Below are 26,844 nucleotides of genomic sequence, written 5' to 3'. Positions count from 1 at the left end.
GAACACAAACGGCATAAAACAGAATGATTATATTTCAATACACAACTTGCTTACAAACAAAAAAAAAACAGCACAGTAAAAAACCAAAAAACATGGTATTACATTTGCAATGCATGAGATATGGTTAACATTTTAGTCATAAATGAGCTCTTAAGAATCCAGTTACAAAGACACTAATAATCCACGGGAACTGGAAAAAAGAAAATGATCTCATTCAAACGGCAATTAAGAATTAAGACTATGATGAGTGTGCTGAGCAATGACGGAAGAATGACTTGTCAGAGGCACCACACTGTAAATGCTGTGCTCTATAGTCTAACTCTCACAGACACTGACAGATTGATGAGGACGCTCTACAATTAGGGGTATGCTAGTGTTTGACTAAAAAATAACCAATGTTGGACATCATTAGTCCCCAGCATTTCTGATGAATTAAAATGATTTCAATGAATTAGTTGGAACAAATTTAAAAAAATAAGTTAATACAACTGCACGTTTACTGCACAGGCAACATGTAGTTAAGTATCTGGGCCCCAAAACACTACCTATCAATTTGTTCACCAAGACTACCCAGGTTGTGTACGACACTCCACTGATGATGACAATGTAGGAAACAGCTTCAGTGACAGTGTAAGAACTGTATGTGATGCAGGTGGGTACCTGAAGTATTGGGTAGAACACTTTGAAGTACTTGAGACTGTAATGACTGTGCTGAACACCTAAATCTAATAATATAAAATAGTAATGAATGTAATATAATTGAAAGAATAAAAAAAAAGGAATTCTATAGTGGGTAGTAAAGGGAAAAAAGGAAATCAAAGGCACTTGAGGGGAAACTACTGATTATATACTTAATAACTAACTATATGTCCTCTAAAATCACATGATAACTTCTAGTGACTACATTTCAAATCCACCCTGCGGTGCGTGGAGTCAGACACATGCCCTCAGTGCTCACAGGAGCGCGCGGGGAGCCCCGCCACAGCTTGTCCCAAGGCCTCCTGGGAGAAACGGCTCCCTTGCTCCATCTCCTGGGACTCAGTCCAACAGCGACAATGGAAACAGCCAACATGCCTGCTTACAAGTCTCTCCACGACACCCATCAGGGCACTTTCCCACACGAGCTTTCTCAGTTCCATGTTTCTGATCTGTATGAAGTGTCCATGGCCACGCACATTAGTGGCATCTCCAACACATGATGAAGACTTGTCTTTTGGTTTTGAAGATGGTGGCAGAAACAAGGACATGGGCTCCTGGTCAGTCATCTCCTGCATAGACACAATGGGGGAAATGAAAACAGGTCGGAGTCAGACCTCATCAGATCATCAGTAGTAGGCAATGCAGCAGCTGTTCTATTATAAATAAGTAACATCTGTGTCAGGGATCCCAGAAAAAAATGGTCTCATAACAGGTCCAAGGTAAGAACAAAATGAACCTAGACGACAGAGCCAGAAACTTCTAATGACCAAGCATCCAGAGGATGGCATCTCTACCAGAATGTGGACTGGCCACAGAGCATAGAAGTAACACTGTGTGACTTCTGAAGCCAGGTCAGAAGCCATGCCACCGTCACAGGCGTGCTGTGCTGTCCTTCAGCACTCCAGTCTATGACGCTCCCCCTGGTCATCTAGCTGTGGGGGTTCCCTCCTAGGAGGCCTCCGCTGTGCCCACTCGACCCACGATCCTCTGCAACCCATGCCTGCCATGGGCAAGGCCCAGGTCTCGACTGTAGCCCTCTCTACCACCAGCTCTTCCCAGTTGTTGCCCCACATACTCCAGTACTACCTCAAGTGCTCAGGTATGTAATCAGTGGAAGTAACACAACAATGTTGTAGGCTACTAAATTTCAGGATTATCTGTTACTCAGCAGTAACTAACCTGAACATATCTCAAGACCCACCAGCTGCCACCAAAATTCATTAAGCTTGAAGAAAGCAGAATACAAACTACTGCCTCCTGAAGGGACCTCCCTGCATCAGAGGAACAGCCAGCCAGCCGGCCACCCTCAGTCCTGTCAATGACATGGTAGAGGTGGGCGCAAAGCGCACTGCAGTCATGATTGCTCCGCAGAAAATGGCGGTGCCAATTCTTGGGATTAGTTAACAAGAACAGGACAGCAAAAAATGCAGCTTCTTGGAACTATCAGCTCCTACAAGGAAAAAGAACATTGTATGTTAAGTATACACCATTCTGATGAGACAAGTGAAGCAGTGGGTAACTCACTGAGGTCAGCCAAGACTTGAGTACTTGGCAGTATCAGCAACATTTTTCCTTCTCTTGACAACCCCTTTTATCATACTGCAAAACTACAATTCATTTCTTTCAGAACACTAGCTATGTGGCCAGGTTTGGTCATGAATTAGAAATTAATTTAAGAAAGAAATTTCTCCTACATTCTGCATATAATCTGCATGTATTTTCTTTGGTGAAATTACCCTCTTTCATAATTCATTTACTAATTCTCAGGCATCAGTGAGAATCCAATGGGCCCAAGAACCACACCGAGACGAGTTTTCCCTTTCCTGAGTGTAGCTATATACCTCATTCTAAAACAGTACTTAGTGCTCCAGAACCTTCTTACCTGTGGTTCAGTTAAAATTTAAGCATAAAGCAACTCCACAGAAAGACAGATGTTCCTGTTGTTAGCGGTCCACACATTATCTGCAAATACGTTTATCTCTCATCATGTTTACCTGAGAAGTAAAGTATAGCCAAGGTTAGATACAAATGAGATACCAGGATGCAAAATTTAGATAAATTCATATGGAGAATGCACATAATGAAGTATCAGTCATCTTACTCTCTACTTTTGGAGTACCTTCAGCACAAATGTAGATAACATCAAAATGTTTTGGTGCAAAGCCCAAATGATCGAAACCCATAAAGCCCAACTTGAAATCCTTTTCACACAACCAACTACAGTAAAAGACAGAACAATCTCTTCCCCAAATATTCTCACATTAATTAAAAGTAGCTCCCAGCATGCCCTAAGAGACTGACTCTTATGAGACTAATGAATGAGACTAATGACAGTTAATACCTCACAAAAATTAACCCCTCAGAGAAAATGACTATGGTAACCACCTCTTTGTGTGTCCACCCAAATAGCAGTGTTTGGCACATACCTCCAATACTATCCTCTCCCTTCTTCTCTCCTTGGGTGATCGACTCTCTTTATTATAGTGTACAGCTCGCTGCTGCATTTGTCTCAGCCACGTGTTCTTCTCGATCACTCAAAAACCATTCATAATGGCCGATGGGAATACAAAGCAGGACTCAACGGTCCAATATTCCCAAGATGTTTATAGGCAAAATTGAAGACAGGCACAAGTTGGTTGTATCGTTAAAATTCCTTATTCGTTAAATGTTCCATTTGAAATGCCTTTTCAATTTTAAATGCATAAAGTACAAGCAGTCCTCCTTTTCCAATTTCTCCATGCATTTAAATTTTGCCATAATCCTCCAGACAACTTTCTTTCGTAACTTGTTACAGTCATTGTAGATTGTCGTGTAGCAATATACGTATATATGGATTAAACAATGCCTCACTATATAACTAGTACATGTACAGAAACTTAAGAATGCCAAAACAATCACCATTATAGTCACAATGATGATGAACAATCATTACCTTAAGTCTTTAATCTTAACAGGACAATCTCATTCCCCAGTGAGCATAACTAGAGGCACACGATCATACCTCTGTAAACACACAATTACTCAGTCTTTGTTCAAAAATGACCATTTTAAGTATTGACTTAAACATTTCCACTTAAGAATGTTTTATCAAGTGTTTAAGCTACACTTATGACATATAAGATACCATCATTACAATCTTTTGGTGATGTGTATTTCAGTGGCCAATGTTATACTTGATCTGTAACTTACTTTCTTCTTCGTAAATCTGGGAGTTGGGATAGATAAAAATCACAGCAGTAACCTACATCATTTCTGAAATTTTACACATTCAATTTTGATTGTCATTACCAAAAAGATGTTATGTATATACTTTGATCAATAATGGATAGGACCACCTATCTGAAGAAAGTTTCGTACTTTTTAGAATTTACACCATAGGTAACTGACAACATTTTTGGCATTTGTCACATAACATTCAAATATACCAATTCACTAGAAACCTTTAAAATATCTCAAAGAATTAAAAAAATATTCATAACCAGAGAAATTCTCATACAGATGCATATATGAAAACAGATTAAGATATGAAGCTGTTTATACTTATATAAAAATTAACATGTATTTAAATGTAACCTGAAGCAGTCTAATACTAAGAATACCATTTCCATAATTATCAGGAAATTAAAATCAGTAAAGTAATAAATGTGAAAATAAACATTATCGTATCTATATTCATAAAACTAATTTTACATATGCATGTGCATTACTACATATGACTATGTGGATATGTCAATGTGCAGATTTATCTACCATAGCAAAAGTACAATTATTTCAGCAATGTGACCATCTTCCATCTCTGAATGTATCACTGTATACATGTGAACATGACCAAGTGACAATTCCCTTCTCAAGTCTTTTTCTTCCTACTGAAGTACATCCCAGGTGTATTTTCTGTTACAGGTGTACATTCTAATCTTCTCTTATAAATCAGAACCTAACAGGAAGATAAAAGGTTGATCTGTCAACCTCTCTCCCCGAAACCTCACTCAACAAACATCAGAATGTTTATAGAGCCCTAGGAGGCAGACTTTTTACCAATTACCTGTCACATTGCTGAAATATTACAAAAGCCAACTATAATTTGCCATGAAGTATTTACAAAATTTTGCGAAACTCCCAGCATCTAGAAAAACTAGATGTTTAAATTGATATTATATACCTGTTATTTACAAAGTTGTCTTGAATGAGGTCATGCAGCCCAAGTAAATACAAAATTGTATAATTCAAAGGGAACAGAAGTTCTAATAAAAACATTTCCTATGATTAAAATACATAATGCCCTATTAGCAATACAAATACACAATTATGATGTAGCCTTTTAACATGTAATAATACAAGCACTGAACAATGGCTTAATGTAAACTTTTCTGTACAGTGAGAAGTCTGAAGTGAAGGTACACTCCCTCTTACCCTTCCTTCCCCTACAAACAACAAGTCACAGATATGTACACGCTCTAGAAACCCACCATTCTAGCCACTTAGAGGTCAACCCATTTCCAACAAATCAGCATGAATTTTACAATGAATTATTTACATAAGTATACCTGGAGAGAAACTATAGATGAGACTAGATGTCAAAAAGTAAAAAACGTGTATCTGCCCGTTATTTACAAATTGTCTTGAATATTGTCATGCAGCCAAGGGAACACATACAGAACTGTGTATAGTTCCAAGAGGTAGTATAAAATCCGCTTAATGAAGTCATTAATATCTTGAATGTTAAAATAAAGAGAAAAGCACACAGAAAGTGGAATAGGCAGAGTACAAAGGACTTTTAGGGCAATGAAAATACTGTGTTCACCATAATAATGGATGTATGTCATAACCTCATGGAATGTACAACACCAAGACTGAACCTTTAATGTAAATGATGGACTTTGGGTGATTATGGTGTTTCAATGTAGGTGTATCAACTGTCACAAATGTGCCCCTCTGGTGGGGGTATTAACAGTAGGCATCATTCCCGAATTTCGGGTTGATGGCAAGGAGGGTTATGCATGTGTGTGGGGAAGGGAAGTCTTTGTGCCTTCCCCTCAATATTGCTGTGAATTTAAAACTGCTTTTCAAAAGTATTCATAAAAATATTAAGAGAAACATATCAGGAAGCTTGGTACATCCAAAAACACTAAATATATCCTCATGGTATTCCAAAATAACAATTCATAATTGTCAAAATGTTCTTCGAGAACGGGGCAAATGCATTATACCTTGTCCATTTCTCCTCTTAACCAAATTAATATATAAATTTTTCAAAGCTCCAAGAGCCTCTTTCTCAATGGTTAATTTCTTTGCCACGGTATTTTTAAAAAACAATGGTAGTAACAAATTTACAGTAAAATATTTACAGGATTATACTTTATGAGACTCTCAGTACATCCAGATATTTCACTTGTCCATTATTTACAAAGTTGTCTTGGTTATTGCTGTGTAACGAATGAACACAGAACCACGTATTTTAGAGAATCTGTAAATGTTAAATCAAATTTCACTGTGAACCTCAGAGTATCTGGGAAAAGAAAATATAACTACCGCACATGTCCCTGAAATAGAGGTATTTTTATATAAAATGGATAATTTATATAAAATCAATTTAATGATTACTATCTAATTTTTCTTCTAAATAAAAACATGAGGTAAAAATACTTTCAAAGCTTTGTATCCCACATGAGTGAAATCATACAGATCTCAGCTTTTTCTGACAACTTACTTTGCTTAGCATGATATTCTCGAGGTTCATTCTTGTTGTAGGCAAGGGGTTGTTGGGGGCTAGTAAAGGGTCAAGGAGACCCAACACATTGTAACAGGTTGATCTGCCTTTGGGTGATGGGCACACAGAAATATTCAGATGATACATCGTAGAAATGCACACTTGAAACATATTATGTTGCTAACCAGTCACCATAATAAATTTAGTTAAAAATACTTTCAATGCTTACTCTATCTCCTCACTAACAAACAGTTTTTAAGTAATTTGTCTGTAGCAATGCCAGCAATCCAATGAAGGTTACACAAAAGGGAAAGATACCCTGGGAAAAATTTCTACCCTCTAGCATCCTGTCTCTTATCAAGATCTCACTAAGCCCAACTGTCCTAAAGCAATTGTTATAATAATCACAGGTGTTTTAACAAATCAAAAGAGCCACCTAGATCATTTTTTAAGTAATTTGCAATTGTATTTCAACCTTATAGTTTAACATGCCATGACTGTAAGATATGCGTGTGCAGGAAAGTAGGTATCATGGAAAAAGAACCGTATGTTAAGAGATCAGAAAACATCCACTATCCACTACCCTTGTCCATAACCATTAATCCACTCAAATGTAGACAAAAAACTCTATAAAGTTTCTGATAATTCAAACTGTACCAGGAGATGAACAAGTGTTTTAAAGATGAATATATAGCACAGTCTAAAGATCGCAGCAGACCAGATTGGTGTGCCATGTCACCAGAGAAAACCAGCACGTGCTCTAATTTCAGATGAAACATATTTTACAATGACAGAAAATTCTGCATATCTACAAAGTTATGTGGTATAGAAACAAAGATCTGATCAGATCAGTCACCCCTTTATAATATTCAACATCAAAATATTTACTCTCTGTGTGTGTGCGTGTGCGTGTGTGCGCGTCTATTACGCGTGGAGAGAGGGCACTTTTATACACCTAGGAAGTCCCCATGCTCTAAGAAGCTTGTCTACTATACATACAGCAGTCGAAAACTTCCCTGCTCGGTCTAAACAGTTAACATTCGAAAATCAGATAGGAAGAAAATGTATACACGTTTACACAGCTTAAAATATAAATGGCAATGATTTCTACACTTTAACAAAGAATGTCTAAGGGAAATGAACACAAGAACACAAAAACTTACAAATCCTCAAAATCAAGCCTAACTCATGAAGAAGCACACTCCATAGACCAAATGTTGACTCTACATTCAACAGTTCAGTGAACACACACTTCTAAAATTGATAGAAGTTCTATGTCCCAAACTGTTCTGGAAAACATTCAGCCTCTATATACAAAACAAACAAAAAATAATACAATCACCTTTAACCAAATACATCCCAAATAGACACACTATAGCAATTCAATTTGCAAAATAGGTTTTTCACTTGATTAGCCTGGTAGTCACAAAATATACATCTATCAACAAATTCTATGCAGATGTTGTAAAACAAAACATTTGTCCACTATGTACTTATCTAGCAGCCTCACAGTATCTTCCAGTAAGTCTCTATCCTGACTTTTAATGAGCAGTTCTATACACTCATATACATGTATGTACACGTATGTGTATACATGTATACACATACAAATATGTAAACAATCCTTATATTTGAAGAACTAAAAGTTTAAAGCAAAAACTTACACATTCTAACTATTTTATATACAGTGATCTAAAAAATACCCCTTCAGCTGCCCAATTATTTATTCAGAGATAATATGACAACCAATAGGGAAAGTTTGCACTTTATGTATAATAAATATACCTATAAAACATGCAAATATAGTAGCTCCTATGCTTAAAAAACATAATACTATGTCTACTATATACATATAATACAAAAACATTCTTTTGTCAGCCCACATTAAATGAACTTGGGTTTGATATATACCATTGCTAATGTCCCCGTAAAACATATAAAACACCTATACTACTAGAAAAAAGTACTTGAAAACAAGAAAAACTCACTAATATCACTAAAAGTCAAGTTGCGTTGGCAAACGAAACCTCTTCCAGTGAGGTCTGCTTTATCACACGTAGAGATGACTCCAAGCTATGCCAACAACTGTGTTCTTTCTGTACATACTTAGGAAACCATGAACAAAGGCAAACCTACAGCTGCCATACTTCAGGGGTTGTGAGTTGTGCCATAAAGCAGTGGCCTACACATTGTCTTCACCGCAACTTGAAAACAGAGCCTAATGATACAAAGAACATACAAGAGAGTCTACATCTAACATCTTTGGCAAACAAAAAAGATTCTATCCTAGTAAGTTGATACATATTTATAGTACATTTACAGTAATATATATATACACATGAAGCAAATTGCTTATCAAAACAAAATTATTTAACATTCATAACACTGTTTATAACAAAATATATAGCAGTATGTAGCAGAAATAAATTAATGTTGAAAATCTACCTACTTAACATTAGAACACTTATAAAACTTATGTGGGTTCCCAACATCTGAGCTTGGAGTAAAGCCCCAAATGTAAGCCACCTCCATGCTTGATTAAGATGGTGTAACAGCACTTGAAGAGTCATCATAAAGCCTACAGAACTCTGCACTTGCTATCAAGCATAGAGAGACTGTTCCCTCACACCACACATGTTTTAACAGAGACACCATTTACACAGTAACATCTACAGCCCCGCAGAGCAGCCTGAATACCATGTCCACATGACAAGCTGTATACGGAAAACCCCCTTCCCCAACGTCCCACAGCAATAAGCTATTCAAATGATTTTAAATGCACATTATTCAGAGGTATTCTGACAGTTCTAGTTTTATAATCATGTATTAAAATATTTCTGCTATATATTTTACCAAGCTTTGTTAATTGTATCAGGAAAAGTTAGAAAACAATTGTATTTGGTTTTTTCATGCACAGTATTCTCAATATGCACACAATACTAGTGCCTTACTTTTTTCCTGATTAACATTTTAAGCACTCCATTCCTTTTACATCCCTGAGCACACAATGAATGCAGAATTGTGTTATCTTTACAAACGTCCTCAGAATTCTTGTCCAAAATATTTTCCAGAAGACAATTTTATCAAACATGTTATTAGAAACTTCCTAGGAAACCAGCTCTAATATCACAACCACCGTTTAAAATGTTATCTAAAATAACAATTTGTTTATAAATGTAGGCCTCTGTGCTTGAGTATTATATTCCAAGAACGTTTTAAGTAAACAAAATAAAATACAATGAAACCATCACATGTTGAACTTCATTCTCTTCATCTCCTAACAACAATGAACAGTTCATATACATTCATTATGCAGTTTTATATTTACATTTTAATACCATCACCCACACACAATCTTTGTGTCCAATGAAGTAATTAGTGGAATTAGATTTTGGGCTGTGTTAAAAATGCTTGGGGAGTTAAAAAAAACTGTATCACACATGCATAGGAAAAGTCCCAAATGCATGGCTTTTCATGGTAAACCTTATGAAGCTGAGTTGATAATCCATGACCAAAAAAAAAAAAATCCTTTTTATCCAAATCCAAAGATGTCCAATGAAATGTAAACATTTGAAAGACAGGGTGAAGTTCAAAACAGTATAAATCTACATTTATTTTGTCTTTGTTTTTGTAGCTGGTAAAGCTTCTAGATCAACTCAAATGTGCCGTCCTTTTCATTTTTTTCCCCAGATTCCTGCAAGGTTGGCTTATGGCTACTTGATACTGTCTGTAAAAGCCCAATACTACAAGTTGTCTGCTTAAAATAAATTTCAGTTCAATCCTCGCCCTTCACACACTCGCCTTTTGGGGAGCAACACACAATGAGAGAGGCTGTCCTGATGCTGTTGGGCCAGGCACAGATACAGATCAGAGGCAGGGAGTTGCTCTTGATCTGGCCAAAGACCCCGTAAGGCAGCCTGAGGTTGAGAATCCCACAGCTGTCCAAACAGTTCGGGACACAACAGTTCAGGCTTCTCCAGAACTTGACAAAGAATTGGTTACCAATGCAGGTACAGTCCCTCGGGGCTGTGATCTCCTGCTCATCTACGTTCATGAAAAAGAGCTTTTTGGAGAATCTGTACATCATCCTGGGTCGCAGTCACACTGGTTTCTTGCTGTACACACTTCAGGAGATTCTTACAGACCAGAAGGTAACAGTGAAGGAGAATCACAGATTTGAAGAATCCCAACGTTCAGAGACTGTGAGTGGAACATCTCCCGTTGACAGTGGTAAAAGATGCTCTAAACATTACCAGTTTACATAATCTTTGTTCTCTTCTCCGATTATTGCTTATTTCTAACACTGTTGAAACACGATGTGGTTCTTCATCTGTCCCAAAAACTTCTCTGGCACATGAAATAGAGAATCTGGAGACAGAAGTAAGGCGACTGGTTGGAAATTTGAATACAGTTTAAAGATGTTGAAACTCTCAAGTAGGAGGGTAGCTCTACCCAATGGAGTCTGAACAGCATCCTCCATGCAATCGACACTTGAGGTTTCAGGGTCAAACCCCTGTCCGTCTTTCTTAGGCTCCATCTATGTCCACCGATGACAACCACCTCCTCACCTCCTAGCTGGCATGTCCTTTTTACATTTCTATAAAAGTCATACTCAAATATATCGTACAATGATTTTGAAATATTTGTAGAAGACATTGAGATATTTCACATGTGGACATGATTTTGTCATAAACTGTTCAAAGTCTTTTCTTTTCCAAGGAGTTGTATAAGTTGCTTATGTACATTACAAAAAGCAAAGAAAAATAACCAATGTAGTATTTTACCAACCTATATAATGATGGATGCATTTTCACCTTTTCTATGTAGCCAAGTACTCTTACCCAGATGTACAAGAGGTTGCTTAAAATGAAAACATGCTTGTTTTGTTAAAACATGTTGTTTTATCCTCCAGGGAGCTAGACTGAACAGATGGATTCATATAATAAAATAGACAACTTTAAGGGACACCTCTTTCCGCCAAAGCCCCAAACTGAAATTTGGCACTGTTGTGGAAATAATGGAATGGAATAAACAAGTTGAATTTAAGATAGCATCACCCAATTCTCTGCACTCTGCACTGTGGCACAATGAAATGCCCTTTCTCTTGACTCAAACCTTTATAAAGAATATGAAAAATAATGGTCTAACCTGGAAGCCAAATTTTGCCTTGACTGTGTAAGTCTCATTTCTTATACCTTTTGTTCATTTATAAATGAATTCTATGAATAACTTATAACAATGTACCACTATAGCAAAATTACTCATTATCCATCAAATCCATACTAGATTCCAGCTCAGCCTTAGACACAGAAGAGTAATAATGACATCAAGGCCAATGATAAACCATTAATTTCTTTTCTCCCAATCAAAGAATATCAGAAAAGTCAGCCTATGCCTTCTTGTATCCATTTTCCCAATCTCAGAAAAGGTATTACTCAGTAATTGAGGGTTTTTATGAAACCGTCTGCACTGTGATTTGAGTAATTTGAGGGATGGATTTTCGTATCATTATTCTGACATCACTTAAGACTGTCATTCACTCAGTAAACACCCTGTCCATCTGAAGGTGAAATCTGTGGCATCCAGTCACGCTCACCAGAGTTACACATGATGCAAAAAAGTATTAGGAAAATATGACACACATTTCCTGCCATCCTATAAAAAGTAAGAAAACCAGTATCATTACAGTCACTTGTTCTCATAGAAATGATAAAGCATGGTTTTTTAACAATCCTGTGATTTCTCCTTGTCTTCACACTCCTTGTCTAGCCACAGAAAAGAAGTCTCCTTATTTCAGGTTTGGGTCCCTTCTTAAGTCACAGTTTTTTAAAATCCTCCATGATTTCTCTTTTTATTCAGTCCAAACCATAGAGAGGTCTCCATCTCAAATTAGAGTTCCTTCTTGAGTTATAATGTTTTAAAATCCTCCATGATTTCTCATTTTATTCAGTCGATCCCTCAGAAAAAGAAGTCTCCTAGTTTCAAGAGTTCCTTCTAAGTCACAATTTTTAAAACTCCGTAATTTTTCCTTTCAGTCCAAGCCGCAGAAAAAAAGTCTCTCTCTTTCATGTCTGGGCTCCTGCTTCGTGTGCTGTCCCCTGGAGGGGTGACTCTGACTTGCATGTACATTCGTCAGCACTTCCAAGTGTGGAGAAACCCCAGCTGAGGAGGCCGACTTTCAAAGTTCGTAAGTAAAGCAGACTGTCCACTGTTAACACCATTCCCACAGAGAAGCGTATTTACACAAACAGTACTCAATTTCAATATAAAATATAGTTAGCAGGGTATTTACAGCCAAGCTATAACATACATTTTGAAATTTCCCCAGTGAAGAGTATCACCCAGAAAAGTTCATTGGTGTTGCCAGTTTATGGCCCATGTAAAATGATCCAGAAGTGGATGGTTAAAACAAAATGCCTAAATGCCAAGTAAAGTTATATATGGTTCAGGACCAACACCAACTAGATACAATGCCACCCCTAAAGCCTCAGCAATAGGCAGAAATTGCCATGTCTAAGAAATCAGCACACTAGTGAGATCACCTCTGTTTTTTAAAGTGCTTAAAAATCTGATTTTCTGGAAATTTCTGTGTATTGGTCATTTTTATACAAATTGAACCAGGTGAAAATTTGGGTAGTAGTTGATTATTAGAAAAATTATAAAAAACTATCTCGCTTTCTCAACAAAGGTACATCATATAAATGAATACTGGCAATTTGTTCTGGTAAGACATATGGATTCAGATTGTCCTAATTCTGAAGTGTGTCCGCCCATGCATTTGATTCCAGGGGCTATTGTCATTCGTTGCCAGTTTGTTGTACTACAAGAAAAAAATACAGCATTTTCCACTCACTTTGTAAGACAACCAATTTTCTTTCAAAACTGCCTGTTCTTGTTCATTTTAAATGTCCTGTAATGAACCCGCAGCCATATAAATTTAGCGTTCATACAACAGCACTTTCAGAAAATGAAAACCCAGATGTTCTCTATGTGCCTCAACCAAGAGCATATCAATTTCTCAGACCCAGGAAACTGAAAACTGAACAACCCGCCAGGTGACTCTCACATGCACTGGAGTTGGAGAAAAGTTTGACTTCCTCTCAGCTGCCTACACTTGTAAACCACAGGACCACGCCAACAACCACAGCAGGAGGAGCCCTTCCACCCACAGAAGACCCCAGGATGTCAATGCAGTGATCTCAGGAAAAGGACATGGAGCCTCACAGGACAAAGCTGGTGGGAGGCAGGCACGCTGAATTCAACCACACTGGGGTGGGTGGATGGTGTCTCTGAGTCCTAATCTCCACAAAGTAAGCAATCAAGGGACACGTCTCCTCTTGCTCTTGGACAACAAAAAGACATCAAAAAATCCCTTTAAAGCCATCTTTTCCCTTCCTATCTTTCCTTCTCCCACCACTGCATTCACCACCACAGTGCCAACGCAGTCCTTCCGTTATTGTCACCACTAGCTGCGCTGGACCTGCTGTCATCAGGTTCAAGAATGATGAGTTTGATCATATTAGCCCTCCGTCCTCCAAGAAACAAAAAGCTGACCATCTTCCAGGGATTCAAATGTGAAGGGACTTCCTTTAAGTCACCTGCCTGCCCCCATCGGCATGGGGCCCACCCAGCAGCTTACCAGTGTCCTTCTCTCCACAGTAAGTGACCACTCTAGGTTGTACCAAACAGCCAAGGTCGAATGACTCTAAGACAACTCTATACCTCAACAGACGCCTAAAATTGAGTCCTTTCCTCTCAGCTCCTTCTCAGGTAGTAAAAGGTGACCTCCTGCTCTCATTCCTTCAGCCTATTCCTGCTGCTCAGAATCAGCAACACTGAGGGAAACCAAACAAATCTCTGAGGTAGTAAGTATATAAACATTTCTGGCAGGGAAATAGGGACTAACTAAGGTAAAGAACTGTGAAAACACTAACTTACTTTAAAAAGAATGTAATTCATTGGAACCCCAACAGCTCTTCACTAGAAGCTGTTCACTCATCACAGCATAAACACCCACACCATATTTACACTTAGTTGCTCACACACACACACACACACACACACACACACACACTAACAAATTAAGGTGACTATTTAAGGATAAGGTCTTAGTACATTCAACTGTCCATGGTAACATTTTTATACAGGTTTTCTAAACACCTGTTTAATTATTATTCAACCCCCTCACAATGGCTACAATAAGCAAAGCATAAACATCTAATCAAAGAACGTCAATCTCAGATAATACAAGATCCATTACTCCAGCAAAGAAAGACAGATAGTGAAGAATGATGTTGGGAGCACAGACCCACTTCCAAAAAGGCAAAACCCTTCCTTGCTCTAAGGCTCAGATCCACCAAATGCCAATTATATCCCCTTCAATCAGACCCCAAAATTGTAACTCTTCAACTGTGTCCTGCCAAAATATAGGTGGCAACTCACTAAAAAAGAATTAAAGATGACTTATATTTTTAAAGTGTTATCTTAATAGCCAACAAAGCAATGTCTTGACAAGAAACTGGCACTTTCTCACTCATGTGGTAAACTGGAGCCCCTCCTGGGTTGGGGACATGTTCTTAGTCAATTCTGGTACAAGGCTGAAACTGAATCATGATGTATGAAGAAATTAAAAACCACAGTATCTCCCAAGTCCATCCTCTCTTAAAGTTATCACTTGAAATGCACAATGAAAGACAAAGGTGGGCTGCACCAATGTCACAAGCACTAAAGATACTATATACAAAAAAAGAAACCAGAGCAGTGGATCAGAACCCACCTTCCTCAACTTCACTGGGTAAACCTGCACCTCCATTCTCCATGCACAATACTGATGGGGGAAACCTTTGGAGAAAAAAAACAGCCTGCGAGCATGTGTTAGAACAGGTGTGTCCCACGTCCTTTGACGGACACTTGGGCAGGACTTCAGAGTACTCAGATTGAGCTTCACGCGGTCATGCTCAGAAAACACAGCTCATCATAAGTCGAGCCAAGGTCTTCCCAACAGGAGCACACCTCGATCAAAACACTACTACCTGCAGACTGCACAGCTGTATTAATGCAAAGGCCCCCGCTGAGGAGAAGGAGGATTTATCATCTCTGGAAGGGATGTCATTCAACTGACACATAATTTAGGTGAAAATCTGGGGGGAAACTAACACAATAACCCAGCAATCTGAAAGAACAACACTGAGATCTTTGGAGTCTTAAAACAAAATGTAATACCTTAGATTCCACTTCCCCAAGCAAATGGTCTTACCACTTGAAAACTGGAATATGCATATGACAACAGATGGATGGAACACCAAGAATTAACAGTATTGACAACTTCCTATTTTCTGATCCAATTTCAGAACCTAAACTACATTGAAAACATCAATCAAAACACCCCAACATGGGAAAAATCAGTACCAAGAATCAATGAGAACAGTCAGACAAAACGAAGGTAGATGAAACAGGTGAAGCCAAGTCCAATGACCTGTCTGCAAACACTGCAATTGGGAGGACTGTGAAGGCAGTCTAAGCTGCGGTCTAATAACTCTGATATAAGAAACCAAAGCACTATGGTAATACCATCTAATTTTATCATTGGAAAAACAGCACACAAACTACTTTTTGACACATTTCATAACAGACTGAAAAGCACTCTTATCAGGAATCATACCTTTTTACCACCACAGGACAAGTGATCATGTCTGTACAAGTATGTTCTAGATAATATGGGAACAGACAACCTAATGAATTCTACTCCATCTAGGTCATTTTGTTACTCTCTTCCACTACAAATCTAGTACAATGTCATCTACAACCTAAAACATCCAGTTGAGCTATCAACGGCTTTCTTGCAGCTTGGCCACCTCACCTGCATTTTTAAGATTAACCCTGCCTACGAAAGGAAAGAATTCACCCGGCCAAGTCTTCCTGTCCAACCATTCCTCAATCACAGGTGAGTTGAGGGCATGTTGTGTTAGCCACATAGGTTCCAGAATTGCAAGACACTGCTGCCATACAAGGAGCCAGCAAGCCAGTTGTGGCCCTGCCCCAAGGATACTAGGGCCCCCGGCACATGTGAGTAAAAGAAAAGAGTCACTTAGGGTTTCTTCATCTACCATTTGAGAAAGGAAATGAAGCCACAGATGTCCCCTACACAGGCTGCCTGCGTACTTTTGGCAGAGATGCACTTGCTGAAACCATTCACCAACACTCACATCCAGAGCTGATATCCTTTGGGCTACATTTCAAATACTGCTCTTCTCCTGGTCTTTCCACTAAAGCCCTCTCACCCCTGTGACCTCACAGTTATTTCTGATTTCTACTTTGACCAATAATGGCTAAGATGGGTCCCCTACAAATGCACTGTCTAGGAATATCTATGGCTGACTCCTTTCTGGGGTAGGAGTATGGAGCTGAAAATCGGATAGGCCTAGATTATATAATCACTCCATATTCCACTATAAGGAGTGACTGTAAAGTACTTAAAGAGTTATTACTGTAACACTGAATAAATTAGTATCTCCATAAATTCAACTGAAACATAAATGCTATGAAACAAATACAGCCATTTCTTAAACATTTGCTATGTCATTGCCCTATACCCAGTGACCTAGCACAGCGATCCTCAACTGTTTTAATCTCAGGGCTCACCAACTAATTATTGAAATTCTAATGCAAACCAAAAATATGTATTTTGGCCAATCTGACAAAAAAGGTGTAATTCTGATCCATTCACACCAGACAGCAAATTACTGTGTTGGATGTTTTCAGTTTTGAAATTGGACAATCTTTAAGGTAAAAGAGGTCAATGCCCCTAAGTAGTTTGGTTCTGTGTGTTTTAAAAACTCTTCAGGAACCAACAGTTGAAAATCGCTGTTCTAGGGGATAGACAACTGAAGAGAGGCAAAAACAAAATAAATGGTCCTCAAACACAGCGTCGGAGTCCATGTGAAGGCGTTTTCTGCACTCCTTGTGTTTCTGCCCTATGAGGTCCGCTCCTACCTGGACATCAGACACCTACAACTCTGGCACTTGGTGTTGAATCCAAGAGATGGTAGGGGCCTCCTTTCCATGTGTCCTGGCTTGGGTCCCACTACAGATCTGTGCCTTCTGGGATCCAAGGATGAGCTTCCTTTGTTGCTCTCAACATCATAAAATATATACAGAAGAAAAAAGAATTAGCTCAAAATGTCTTTGAAAATTTTTTAAAATGATGTTTGGAGGAACTGGCATGTGTACTAGTGTCTACACCTGCCATGTAGAGTATGCGAAGTTTTAACATTTGACACCGTATTCTCTCGAATAGTGTTCTCTAAAAAGTCTAGTGAGGCACGTTGACTGATTTCAGTGACATTTTAAAGCTCACAATTTGAAATCATTATGTTCAGACAAGGTCCTTTCTCATCATAAATCTAGCCAAGGCCTCTGTAACACACACCTTTCTTTGTAAGATTACTTTACCTGGAGTGGTTTTCGTTTCTGTCCTAAATGCAGTTAACATGGTTTTCAGCCTTGATGCTCGGTAGAATCCATACTGACATGTCAGAAAATTCATTGCTCAAACTCCCGCTGCTTTTCAGTCATCAACTATGTGGGCAAAGAGGCACTGTGTAAGACTGAAAGTTTTAATACCAATCAGCCACGACAGTGTGCTTTCCTTTATTTACGTAATACAATTCAAGCATGGGGATCATTTAGCTTTCTTTTATCCTAATCTAATGATACACTCATGGTTTTTTAGAGAGTGGAAAGGAGAGAAAGAAGAATGGATGGCGACATCCACATGAGAGATCGGTTCACTCTGATTTCTGTCACAACCGTGGTCTAAACACTCAACCCAGGCATGTGCCCTGACTGGGAATTGAACACATGACCTTTCTGGTCGGGAAGATGACACTCCAACCAACTGAGCCACACTGGCTAGCGCTGAGTATTACTTATATATGGCCAGGTACATGGGAAGTAAAGTGCAAAATAAGACAGAATCTGGCAAAAAAAATTATCAAATAGCTAATATGTACCTGAATATTTCATGATATAGTAGCAACTATAACCAACTATTTCTTGAAATCAATGAGTTTTAATTAAAATCAATACAATGTTTTTTTTCTGACCTTTGAAACAGTTATTACTGTAGTTCTAGGCAAGTGTTACCATTAACACAATTTCCTAAATGACCTGTATTATTCTACTACACAAGACCTACAACAATCAAAACATCATTTAGCTTAGTTTACAAACACCAAAGACATCTGACTTCATTTGTGTGTGCAATCTAAAGTTGAACTCAGAAGCGGCACAAAATGGTGGTTGCCAGCAGTGGGAGTAGTGGGGAAATGTTTGCCAAAGGGTGCACACTTTAGATTATAAAATAGGTTTGAGGGATCGAACGGACATCGTGGTTATGATAGTTAAGGTTGAACCGTATAATAGTTGACCCTTCAACCATATAAAGCTTGGCAGCCTTGACTCTTTTGCAACAGTTGAAAGCCACAATTAACTGACTCCCCCAAAACTGAACTACAATCATCCCTGAGTATCCAAAAGAAATTGGTTGCAATTCCCCCATGGGTGCCAGAATCCAATGCATCCAATTGTCCTCCACATCTGCAAACTCCCAACTGCAGAGAAAATATTGCTTTCAATCTGAGGCTGACTTGAGTCTGAAGATGTGAACCCCATGACCCAGAGGGCTGACTATGTTTACTGAAAACAGTGCACACACAAAGTGGGTCTGCACAGATTCTGCTCATTATGCTCAAGGTCAGGCCCACCTGATATTGGTTCCAACAGAACCTTGTGAATGTTTCCACCACCAAAAAAGGTAACTATGTAAACTGGTCAGTACACTTATCTTATTCTGTTTAACTTTTCACATCATATACATATATCAAATGTTGTACGTATGGACTTCTAAAAATTACTATTGTATTTATCAATTATATATCTAGGAGACTAGAAAAAAATTACAGGACTTCCAAAATTGGGAATAATTACACAACTAAGAACCAACAAGATTAAAAATGCAGGAAACTGCCCTGGCTGGTGAAGCTCAGTGGACTGAGTGCTGGCCTGCAAACCAAAGAGTTGCGGGCCTGGTCAGGGTCCCAGTAGAAGGCATATGCATATGAGAGGCAACCATACATTGATAATGCCCTCTATCCTTGCCTTTCCCTCCCAAAATAAATAAAATTTATAAAAAGGCCTGGAAACTACATCACTTTTGATATGCTTTTTATAACAAAGCCAGTTTATTAAACACAGAACACCAAAAATAAAAACAAAGGTTTAAGGGAGCCTAACATTTAAATTCCAGAGTTCTCTCTAAAACTGTTCTGTAAACCATACTGAAAACTCATTGTTATACCAAGTGTATAACAAAGTTACAGTTAATGTGACCAGGAAACTGGGAGGCCACTGCCCAACTGTGTTTAAAACATGACTCTGACTGGGCAGCTCAGTTGGTTTGAGTGTTGTCGCCGTGCACCGAAGGTTGTGGATATCCCTGATCGGGGTGTGTATGAAGGCAACTGATCAATGTCTCTCACATCACTGTTTCTTTTTCTGCTCTCCCCTTTCCTCTCTGTAATTATCAGTAAACATATGCTCAGGTGAGGATAAAAAAAAAAAACATGCACTCTTTTGAATGCATGACAATTAGAGCCTCCAAGCGTTGACTGCTGCATTGGAATGCCCCCACTGGAATGCTGTGGAGGCGTAGATCTAGCAATCGGTAATGAAAGAGCCAAAGGCTTCCATAGGAACAGCAGCATCAGGTTGCCTTTTAGAGTGTTCCATAAGCAATACCCTCACAAATTTAAAGAACAGTCTAAGCAGAACTTCACCCATCAAGACAGTCATTCAAATTAAGCACCTTCCAGAATCCAGAGTTCTTATCACTCCCATTAAAGTGCAAGAAGCAACCTTTCATTAAAGGAATATAGGGCCCTGGCTGGTGTAGCTCAGTGGATTGAGCACGGGCGTGCGAACCAGACAATCGTGGTTCGATTCCCAGTCAGGGAACATGCCTGGGTTGCAGACCAGTTCCCTGCAGGTCAATTCCCAGCAGGGGAACCATACATTGATGTTTCTCTCCCTCTCTCCTTCCCTTCCCCTCTAAATATAGGTGTACCTTCCTTTACTGTGCGCCACAGATGTTATTTTACAAATTGAAGACCCTCTACCAGCAAGAAGATTCTGATTCGCTTTGTTGGGGTGGTCCGGCAGTGCACACACACTATCTCACAGCTAAGCCTGTGTTCGAGGGCAGGTTATCTCCAAATACAATGGACCATGAGTCAGGCCAAAAATCTAAGGGCCATGCGTGCCTGCAGATCTATGCAAGGAGGAATGCTTTCCTTCCAAAAAGGGAGCACACATTATTCAAAGGTATCCAGAGAGCAGACTGCACACACACAAAGGGCTATTTATGCATTGTCCACAGTACATGTAAGCATAACCTGTCAGATATATCATCAGTGTCATTTTTATTTTGTCTCGTAAACCAAAGAAGGCTTGCATTCTTTATGATCCTTACCTGATAGTGACTATCAACAGCAACTGTTGTCATTTTGAATGTCCAGTGTCCTTGGGAGATATTTACTTCAAAGGCCATGATTTAAAGGATGGAAAGTAATCACTGACATACACACCTGGGCTGGAGGAAAAAATATTGAAGATGAGACAATTCCTCTTCAGTTATGAAGAGTTAGTATCACACTGTCGTGTTTATAAACTACCTCCTACACAGAATCAGTAAGGGCCCCTCATTCCCTCGTTGCAAAGTTCACAGCAAAAGCTGTGTCCTCTTTTACAAGTAATGTCACTGCTGCATTACCCATTCAAACTTGACCTATGTATTTGGACATTCCTTTTTATTTCTAACTTCTAGATGCTCTCTATTCCTGCAAAACTCCTTCTGAACCCTTCCAATGTATCACTGTATCACTGATACAATCATATTTCAAATTTTGGAGTGTCAACTGTCATTTTAGGATATAAGTAATACGACTTCTCTCAAACACAAGCTCGGTCTCCCAACTCCAACTCTGCCATCAGTGTCCAAGTGCACAGGGTCACTTACCATGGGCAGGAGAAGATGGTTATCCCAGGATTGTGTGCATACTCTGGTGACATGGGACACAGAGCGCTGTGTGAGCTGGAAAATGGAGGTATGAACTTCCCAAAGGTGTGCCTCCTATCGCACACGCTGCGATTCCATGCTACAGGTTCCTTCTGCACACGCCCTCGTGAAACCTTTGGCATCCTTGCAGCCTCCCTGCAGTGTGTCTGGCACTGCGAGGTGGAGGAGCCCAGGCACGTGTCTCAGCTCCACCACATAACTGCCGCTTGGGCCATGTTTCCTTATGTGTCAAGGTTATTAACTAACACCACTCAACAGAGTAAATGTTAGGAAGCTGAAACAATGATCACAACCATTCTATCATAAGAGTTAAAGAAACTTATTTAAATGAGTTTCTTGGAAGGCTTGACACCTCATCCGTAATAAAGGACACGCAGTGTCACTGTGACCTCAACAAAACCAATAGACAACAAAATGTACAACAGTACCTCACAGTTTAATTGCTCTATGCATTTATTAGCGAATATTAATGCTGCAGAGGGGACAGAAGCTCACAAACACTCTACACAGTTTTCACAAGACACAGTGCAGGCAAAGAGTGACTAAGGACCAACAGTATCCTAGGGTCTTGGTGGGCGCATTCCTGGGGGAGGTGGACCTGGAAAATAAAGAGCAAAATTCCATGAGGTCAAAATGCATGTGACTATCAAGGGCCCAGGCTGGCGCCTCTGGGCACATGGGAACCCACTCACCTCTGATTCCAGGTGGGGGGGGTCTCATCCCTGGAGGAGGCATGCCTATCGGGGTCCCCCGAGCAGGGGGAAGCCCAATCGGTGGTCCCATGGGTGGTCTCATACCAGGTGGAGGAGCCATAATGCCTACAAAAGAAAGAGGCAGAAAGGAAGACCTCAGAGAAAGATGAGGCCTAAACCCAAGATAATATGAAATGGGCCCAGACACCAAGTAGAGAGTTGACCAACTTCCTCTTTGGCCATTCACCAAATAAGTCATCTGCAACTCAAAAAAGTTCAAAGCTTTTTCAGTCAAAGCCAGTTAAGCATCCAAAGTGGGAGCGGATTTAAGCTCCTAGTTAGGTACTGAGGCAGGGCCTTTTTTATAGTATTTTTAGTCATCACTACAAGATGCTACAATGTCCTCACAGACCCACACCTCTAAGAACCAAACTCGTGTGCTTCTTTGTTTACCAGTTCCTTACCTGGAGGGGGGGTTGCCCGTCCCACAGGGGTGGGGGGAGTCCCCCGACCTGGTGGGTACTGAGTGGGGGCTCCAGCTATGCTGGCAGTGGCCGCCACAGCAGCAGCTGCAACGGTGCCTCGTCCCTGTGGAGTCATTACCTGAGAAGGACGGCCAGAGAGACAGACAGCACAGGTAAGGCACATCCTCACATCACTCACACACAGAAAACAAATGGTGGATATCATAGCCTATTAAATAGAAAATGACCATAGTAATTTTGTACATCTCCACTTATTCTCACTTTACAAAAGTCTTGGCACACTAACATTCCCCTTTAAACTGAACATGCCCATTTTAATCTAATGATCATTTTCTCACCTCTGGTTTACCCACATTTCTCTGCATTCACCAACACGCTGCGTCAGTCCCATCCAGGTGGCTCTACCCCCTTCCTATGCCTTTGTCCTCAGTCCCCTGCAGAGCACGTGAGGCTCGCACCACACAGGACAGGCACTTGGGCCTCTTCACCTCCTCACCTGCTGGGAGGGTCCCCCTACCCCTCGGACTGGGCCTGCTAATCCTGCAGGAGCCTGTGGAATCGGAACGCCAGCTGGGACTCCTCTGCCCGCAGCCCTGCCAACCCCGGGCCCTCCTGCAGCTCCTGCCAGTGGTACACGAGCAATGCCGGTCTGAAAGCACAAAAAAGGATGGCTTGAGATCAAATGCTTTGCCAAATTATTGGCCCCCTTCGATTACCTCTGAAACATAGATCCTTCTCACCCTTTCCCACATCATGATCTTATTAGTTCTGAACTCAGAAAAGTATGTGAACAAGCGCGCCGCAGAGGCACCCGCAGGTTCAATGCATCACTCCCACCACTGTGCCACATGTATCTCAAAACCCTGCTGAAAGCAAGTGGCACTCCTCCCTGCCTGGGGAGTGTCCAGCAGAGTTACTCACTGGCACCCTTACTCCCCATGTGTTCCCCCAGCACAGCTGGCAGCAGCTGCCGGGCACACTGCCTTTCACAAGGAGCAGGATCTTGTGCCTCTGCTGTGCTCTCCTGTCCCCTACAGTCATGTTTGCCCTGCTCTGTAACTTCCTTACATCTTTGGGGGGAGGTCCCTCCACTGTCATCGAAACCAAGTTCTCCCCACGCAGCAGCACCAGCCCCAAGACCCGTTTCTCTTCACGCTCTGGCTGCTTTGCATTCTTTGGCCTATAAATCAAAGTGAATCATTAGTATGGAAATTTAGGAAGTATAAGCTCACTGAAGTTATTTATAGGTCATTAAACACCAATTAAGACAATATGCCAAGAAGCTCATATTCACAAAGCTGTTGCAGAACAAAACGAAAAACACACTCGTCAGTAAACTCAAATGATAATATAAAACTGACTGGTAAAGCTCTTTTCCTGTGAAAATTCAAACTGCCAGAATGTCCTCTCAATGTAAGAACTAATTTCTTCGTTATGAACAATCCAAGTGATTTGCCTAAAATACAGCTTTTAAGGCAGGCAATCTGAAACCTCAGTTTTCATGTTAAGATGGGAAATAAAAGTTTTTAAATGTTTTAACTTCATATGCAAGTCTTGAGAGCTGAAACAAGATGGAAACATTAATATACAATGAAAAACACCAAATGGTAAATAATGAACAATTTTGAATAATGAACAGCTGTGTATTATTCCTGGGCTGACACTTTTATTACTTAACCATGGGAAATTCTTGGAAAAAACCCTGATTCCAGGTTAACTGTCAGCAGGAAGAGTACAGGGTGGGGCAAAAATAGGTTTACAGTTATTCATATGGCAAATACAGTCACTAATAATAATACAAGATTAACTTTTTTGCATCCTCCCAACTGTAAACTCGGTTGCTCCACCCTGTGTGCCAGCATGCTATGAGGCTTCTAACATCAATGTAGGTAAACAGTATGCCTCATTTAACTCCAGTAGGTACCACCAGAAAGTACAGATGATGTACCGCACCTATAGTATTACTTAGGTGGCATTATCCTTGCAGCAGTGAGAAGAATGAAGAGAAATTGAGGTGGCCCAGAGCTATGGTCAAATGCCCTTAGTATTTATCCACAGGACAGGTTTTCTATTCTTGTGAGTAAAAAAGGATAATTATTTTAAAAACATTGAAGCATGCACCATCCCCAAGTTTCTGAAGTGCTCTGCCTTGTACAGGAAGGAGTAACAGTAAATAAAAAATGGAATGAAGGACAAAATATACATTGCAGACTCTCCTCAATTTGACTAAGGAAAGCTGATGTTCTCAGTCTCCCTCATCTCCCATTACCCAACCCCAAGGTGGTCTTACTTGATCTTCCTGAACTCATCACAATCACAGAGGATCAAGTTCATATGCTTGTCGAAAGCCTTAAAGGTGCCAATGAAGATCCGGCCATCTTGCAGAATGCACCTCATCCTGTAGTCGATGTGCTGCAGCATTTTGCTGCTCTTGCCCACAGTCTGGAAGGAATAAGAAGAGTCACCAGCTTGTCTTCAGCTACTTCCCAACCTTCCCACCTCCTGTGCCAATCCAGACTGAGTTTCCCCTTCCCCCTCAGGCTGAGGTGCTGCATCTGTATTCACATCCTGTGACCCTTTTGGGAAGACCAAAAAAAAAAAAAGAGGTAAAAATCTAAGATTGTTTCCCTTTCTCAAGAACTGATGTTCATCCCTTTGGGATATCCTTGTTGGGAAAACAACACTGATTAGGATGTTTCTCAGACTGCTTTTCATTGTTCTCATCAAACCCCTCCATTTTCAAACTAGGCTTTTGTCTATCCCAACTGAGGAACAGTCCCCCATCTGCAGAATGTTCCTTACTACAGTGATCACGACCAAAAACTTTTAAGATGGTTTCCCAGCCACTTTATCAATGACAAGACAATTCCCTTCTTCAGGTGCTGGTCTATGCGGTGAGGTAACTTCTCTATCAAGCACCTTCCCTATCACGGTAACTATTTCTAACACCCAATCACCCTATGATCTGTCAAACCATTATGTTGGGCTCATATGGTATTTTCACCCCTCCCCCTAAATACATATCTTACCATGATTGCTGTTTCACCAAATCCAATATCCACGATAAAGTTTCAGGATCCTTAAGACCTAAGGGAAGGCTACAGATAAAGGTATGACGCAGGTTCTGCAACAAACACAATGCAAGCTGGGGCAGAAGCTTCAAACAGTAGGTGGAGCCTGCAGAGGAAAGCATGGTCCAGCTGCACTGCAATCTATTTGGCACGAAAATCACTAACCGACATACTGCGAACCACCCCTTTTCCCATGCACCCCAAGAACTGCGATTTCACGCTTCTCTTACCTCGACTCCCATTTTAGGAACCTCAGTTTCATGAAGTTTTTTCCTTCCTTTCAGTATATCTGATATAACACTGTATTAGTTTCATTAATTTCAGGTGTCCAATTCAGTGGGTTGACATTTCCCATACCTTACTATGTACTCTCCATACTAATTCTGGTAATCGTCTTACTGTGCACTTACCACACTCTTATGTTCCCTTTGACCTTTTTGCCCATCCCTTTTTACATATACCCTTCAAATGTTTCAAAAATAGTCATTTTCCATTCTAAAATGGATCATTTTCTCTTTTTATCCTTATTCATAGTAGTACTTCATTCCTTCTCTGGTCCCAAGTTTATACCGAGTATGTCAACTTCAAAAGTTTGATATCCTTAAGTTTCTCCTTCTGAATTAATCCCTGACTAGAGCAAACTTCTGCTTCTTGGCTGAACCACCTGCTTGCAACTTCAGTGTTCCCATCCCCAACCAATTCCCTTCAAAGTACTTAAGTAGTCTGTCTTTCCCAAGAACCCAAAGTTTTCTCATGTAAGAGTTTAATACTTTCTTTGTTAAAAGGGTTCATGCAATTATGGTATGCGTGTAAGGCTACATGGGCATCTTTCTTGCATGCAGTGTGACAATGTTACCACGTCCCCAATACACTAAAGGTTGCTATTAAGTATGGCAACCAAATCCAGCTGGAACTTGTACAGAGACTCAAGATTATCAATACAAAAGAAAAATTATATTAACTTTTGAATGAGCATTTGGCCTTACACATCTGTTTATGGTAGATACTTAAAGTCAGATGTAAAATGTAATACTTTTAACACTTATTTCACTAAGAT

The 26,844-nt window shown here is 39.9% G+C and overlaps 2 protein-coding genes and 2 non-coding genes across 5 annotated transcripts in view; all 4 read right to left on the bottom strand.

Moving 5' to 3' along the window:
• Positions 1-14: 14 nt before the first annotated feature.
• SNRPN (small nuclear ribonucleoprotein polypeptide N) lies at positions 15-25,814 on the bottom strand. 2 transcript variants are annotated; one of them, XM_037132719.2, is made up of 12 exons: positions 25,746-25,814; positions 25,007-25,158; positions 23,785-23,896; positions 23,213-23,365; positions 22,696-22,834; positions 22,232-22,357; positions 21,480-22,137; positions 20,934-21,053; positions 3,126-17,983; positions 2,582-2,693; positions 1,879-2,149; positions 15-1,268 (listed from the first exon to the last, which is right to left on the bottom strand). In XM_037132719.2, the coding sequence occupies exons 1-7, from the start codon at positions 25,746-25,748 to the stop codon at positions 22,100-22,102; spliced, it is 723 nt and encodes a 240-aa protein (XP_036988614.1). In that variant the 5' UTR covers positions 25,749-25,814; the 3' UTR covers positions 15-1,268; positions 1,879-2,149; positions 2,582-2,693; positions 3,126-17,983; positions 20,934-21,053; positions 21,480-22,099. The 2 variants fall into 2 exon arrangements, with proteins under 2 accessions (XP_036988614.1, XP_053514931.1); XM_053658956.1 differs by having other exon boundaries at positions 1,948-2,149.
• Positions 15,324-15,390, bottom strand: LOC119039900 (small nucleolar RNA SNORD64). Its single transcript, XR_005080741.1, has one exon. It is a non-coding gene; the product is annotated as a small nucleolar RNA SNORD64 (small nucleolar RNA).
• On the bottom strand, positions 17,737-17,809 carry LOC119039901 (small nucleolar RNA SNORD107). Its single transcript, XR_005080742.1, has one exon. It is a non-coding gene; the product is annotated as a small nucleolar RNA SNORD107 (small nucleolar RNA).
• Positions 25,806-26,844, bottom strand: part of SNURF (SNRPN upstream open reading frame) — a 16,869-nt gene continuing 15,830 nt past the window's right edge. The window contains exon 4 of the mRNA XM_037132725.2: positions 25,806-25,893. The gene's annotated coding sequence lies outside the window, so the exon portion shown is untranslated. The remainder of the gene's footprint in view (positions 25,894-26,844) is intronic.

This window comes from Artibeus jamaicensis, unplaced genomic scaffold (assembly GCF_021234435.1).
Source record: "Artibeus jamaicensis isolate MK-2021 breed Jamaican fruit bat unplaced genomic scaffold, CSHL_Jam_final scaffold_612, whole genome shotgun sequence".
Classification (NCBI taxonomy): Eukaryota; Metazoa; Chordata; class Mammalia; order Chiroptera; family Phyllostomidae; genus Artibeus; species Artibeus jamaicensis.
This window is presented reverse-complemented; position numbering and strand designations above follow the sequence as displayed.

Excerpts from the sequence above, each read along its gene's own strand:
- SNRPN (XM_037132719.2), bottom strand. Across the intron at positions 22,835-23,212 it reads TAGGGGGACCCTCCCAGCAG|GTAATGACTCCACAGGGACG; the intron begins GTGAGGAGGTGA and ends CGTCCTTCTCAG. Across the intron at positions 22,358-22,695 it reads ACGGGCAACCCCCCCTCCAG|GCATTATGGCTCCTCCACCT; the intron begins GTAAGGAACTGG and ends TTTCTTTTGTAG.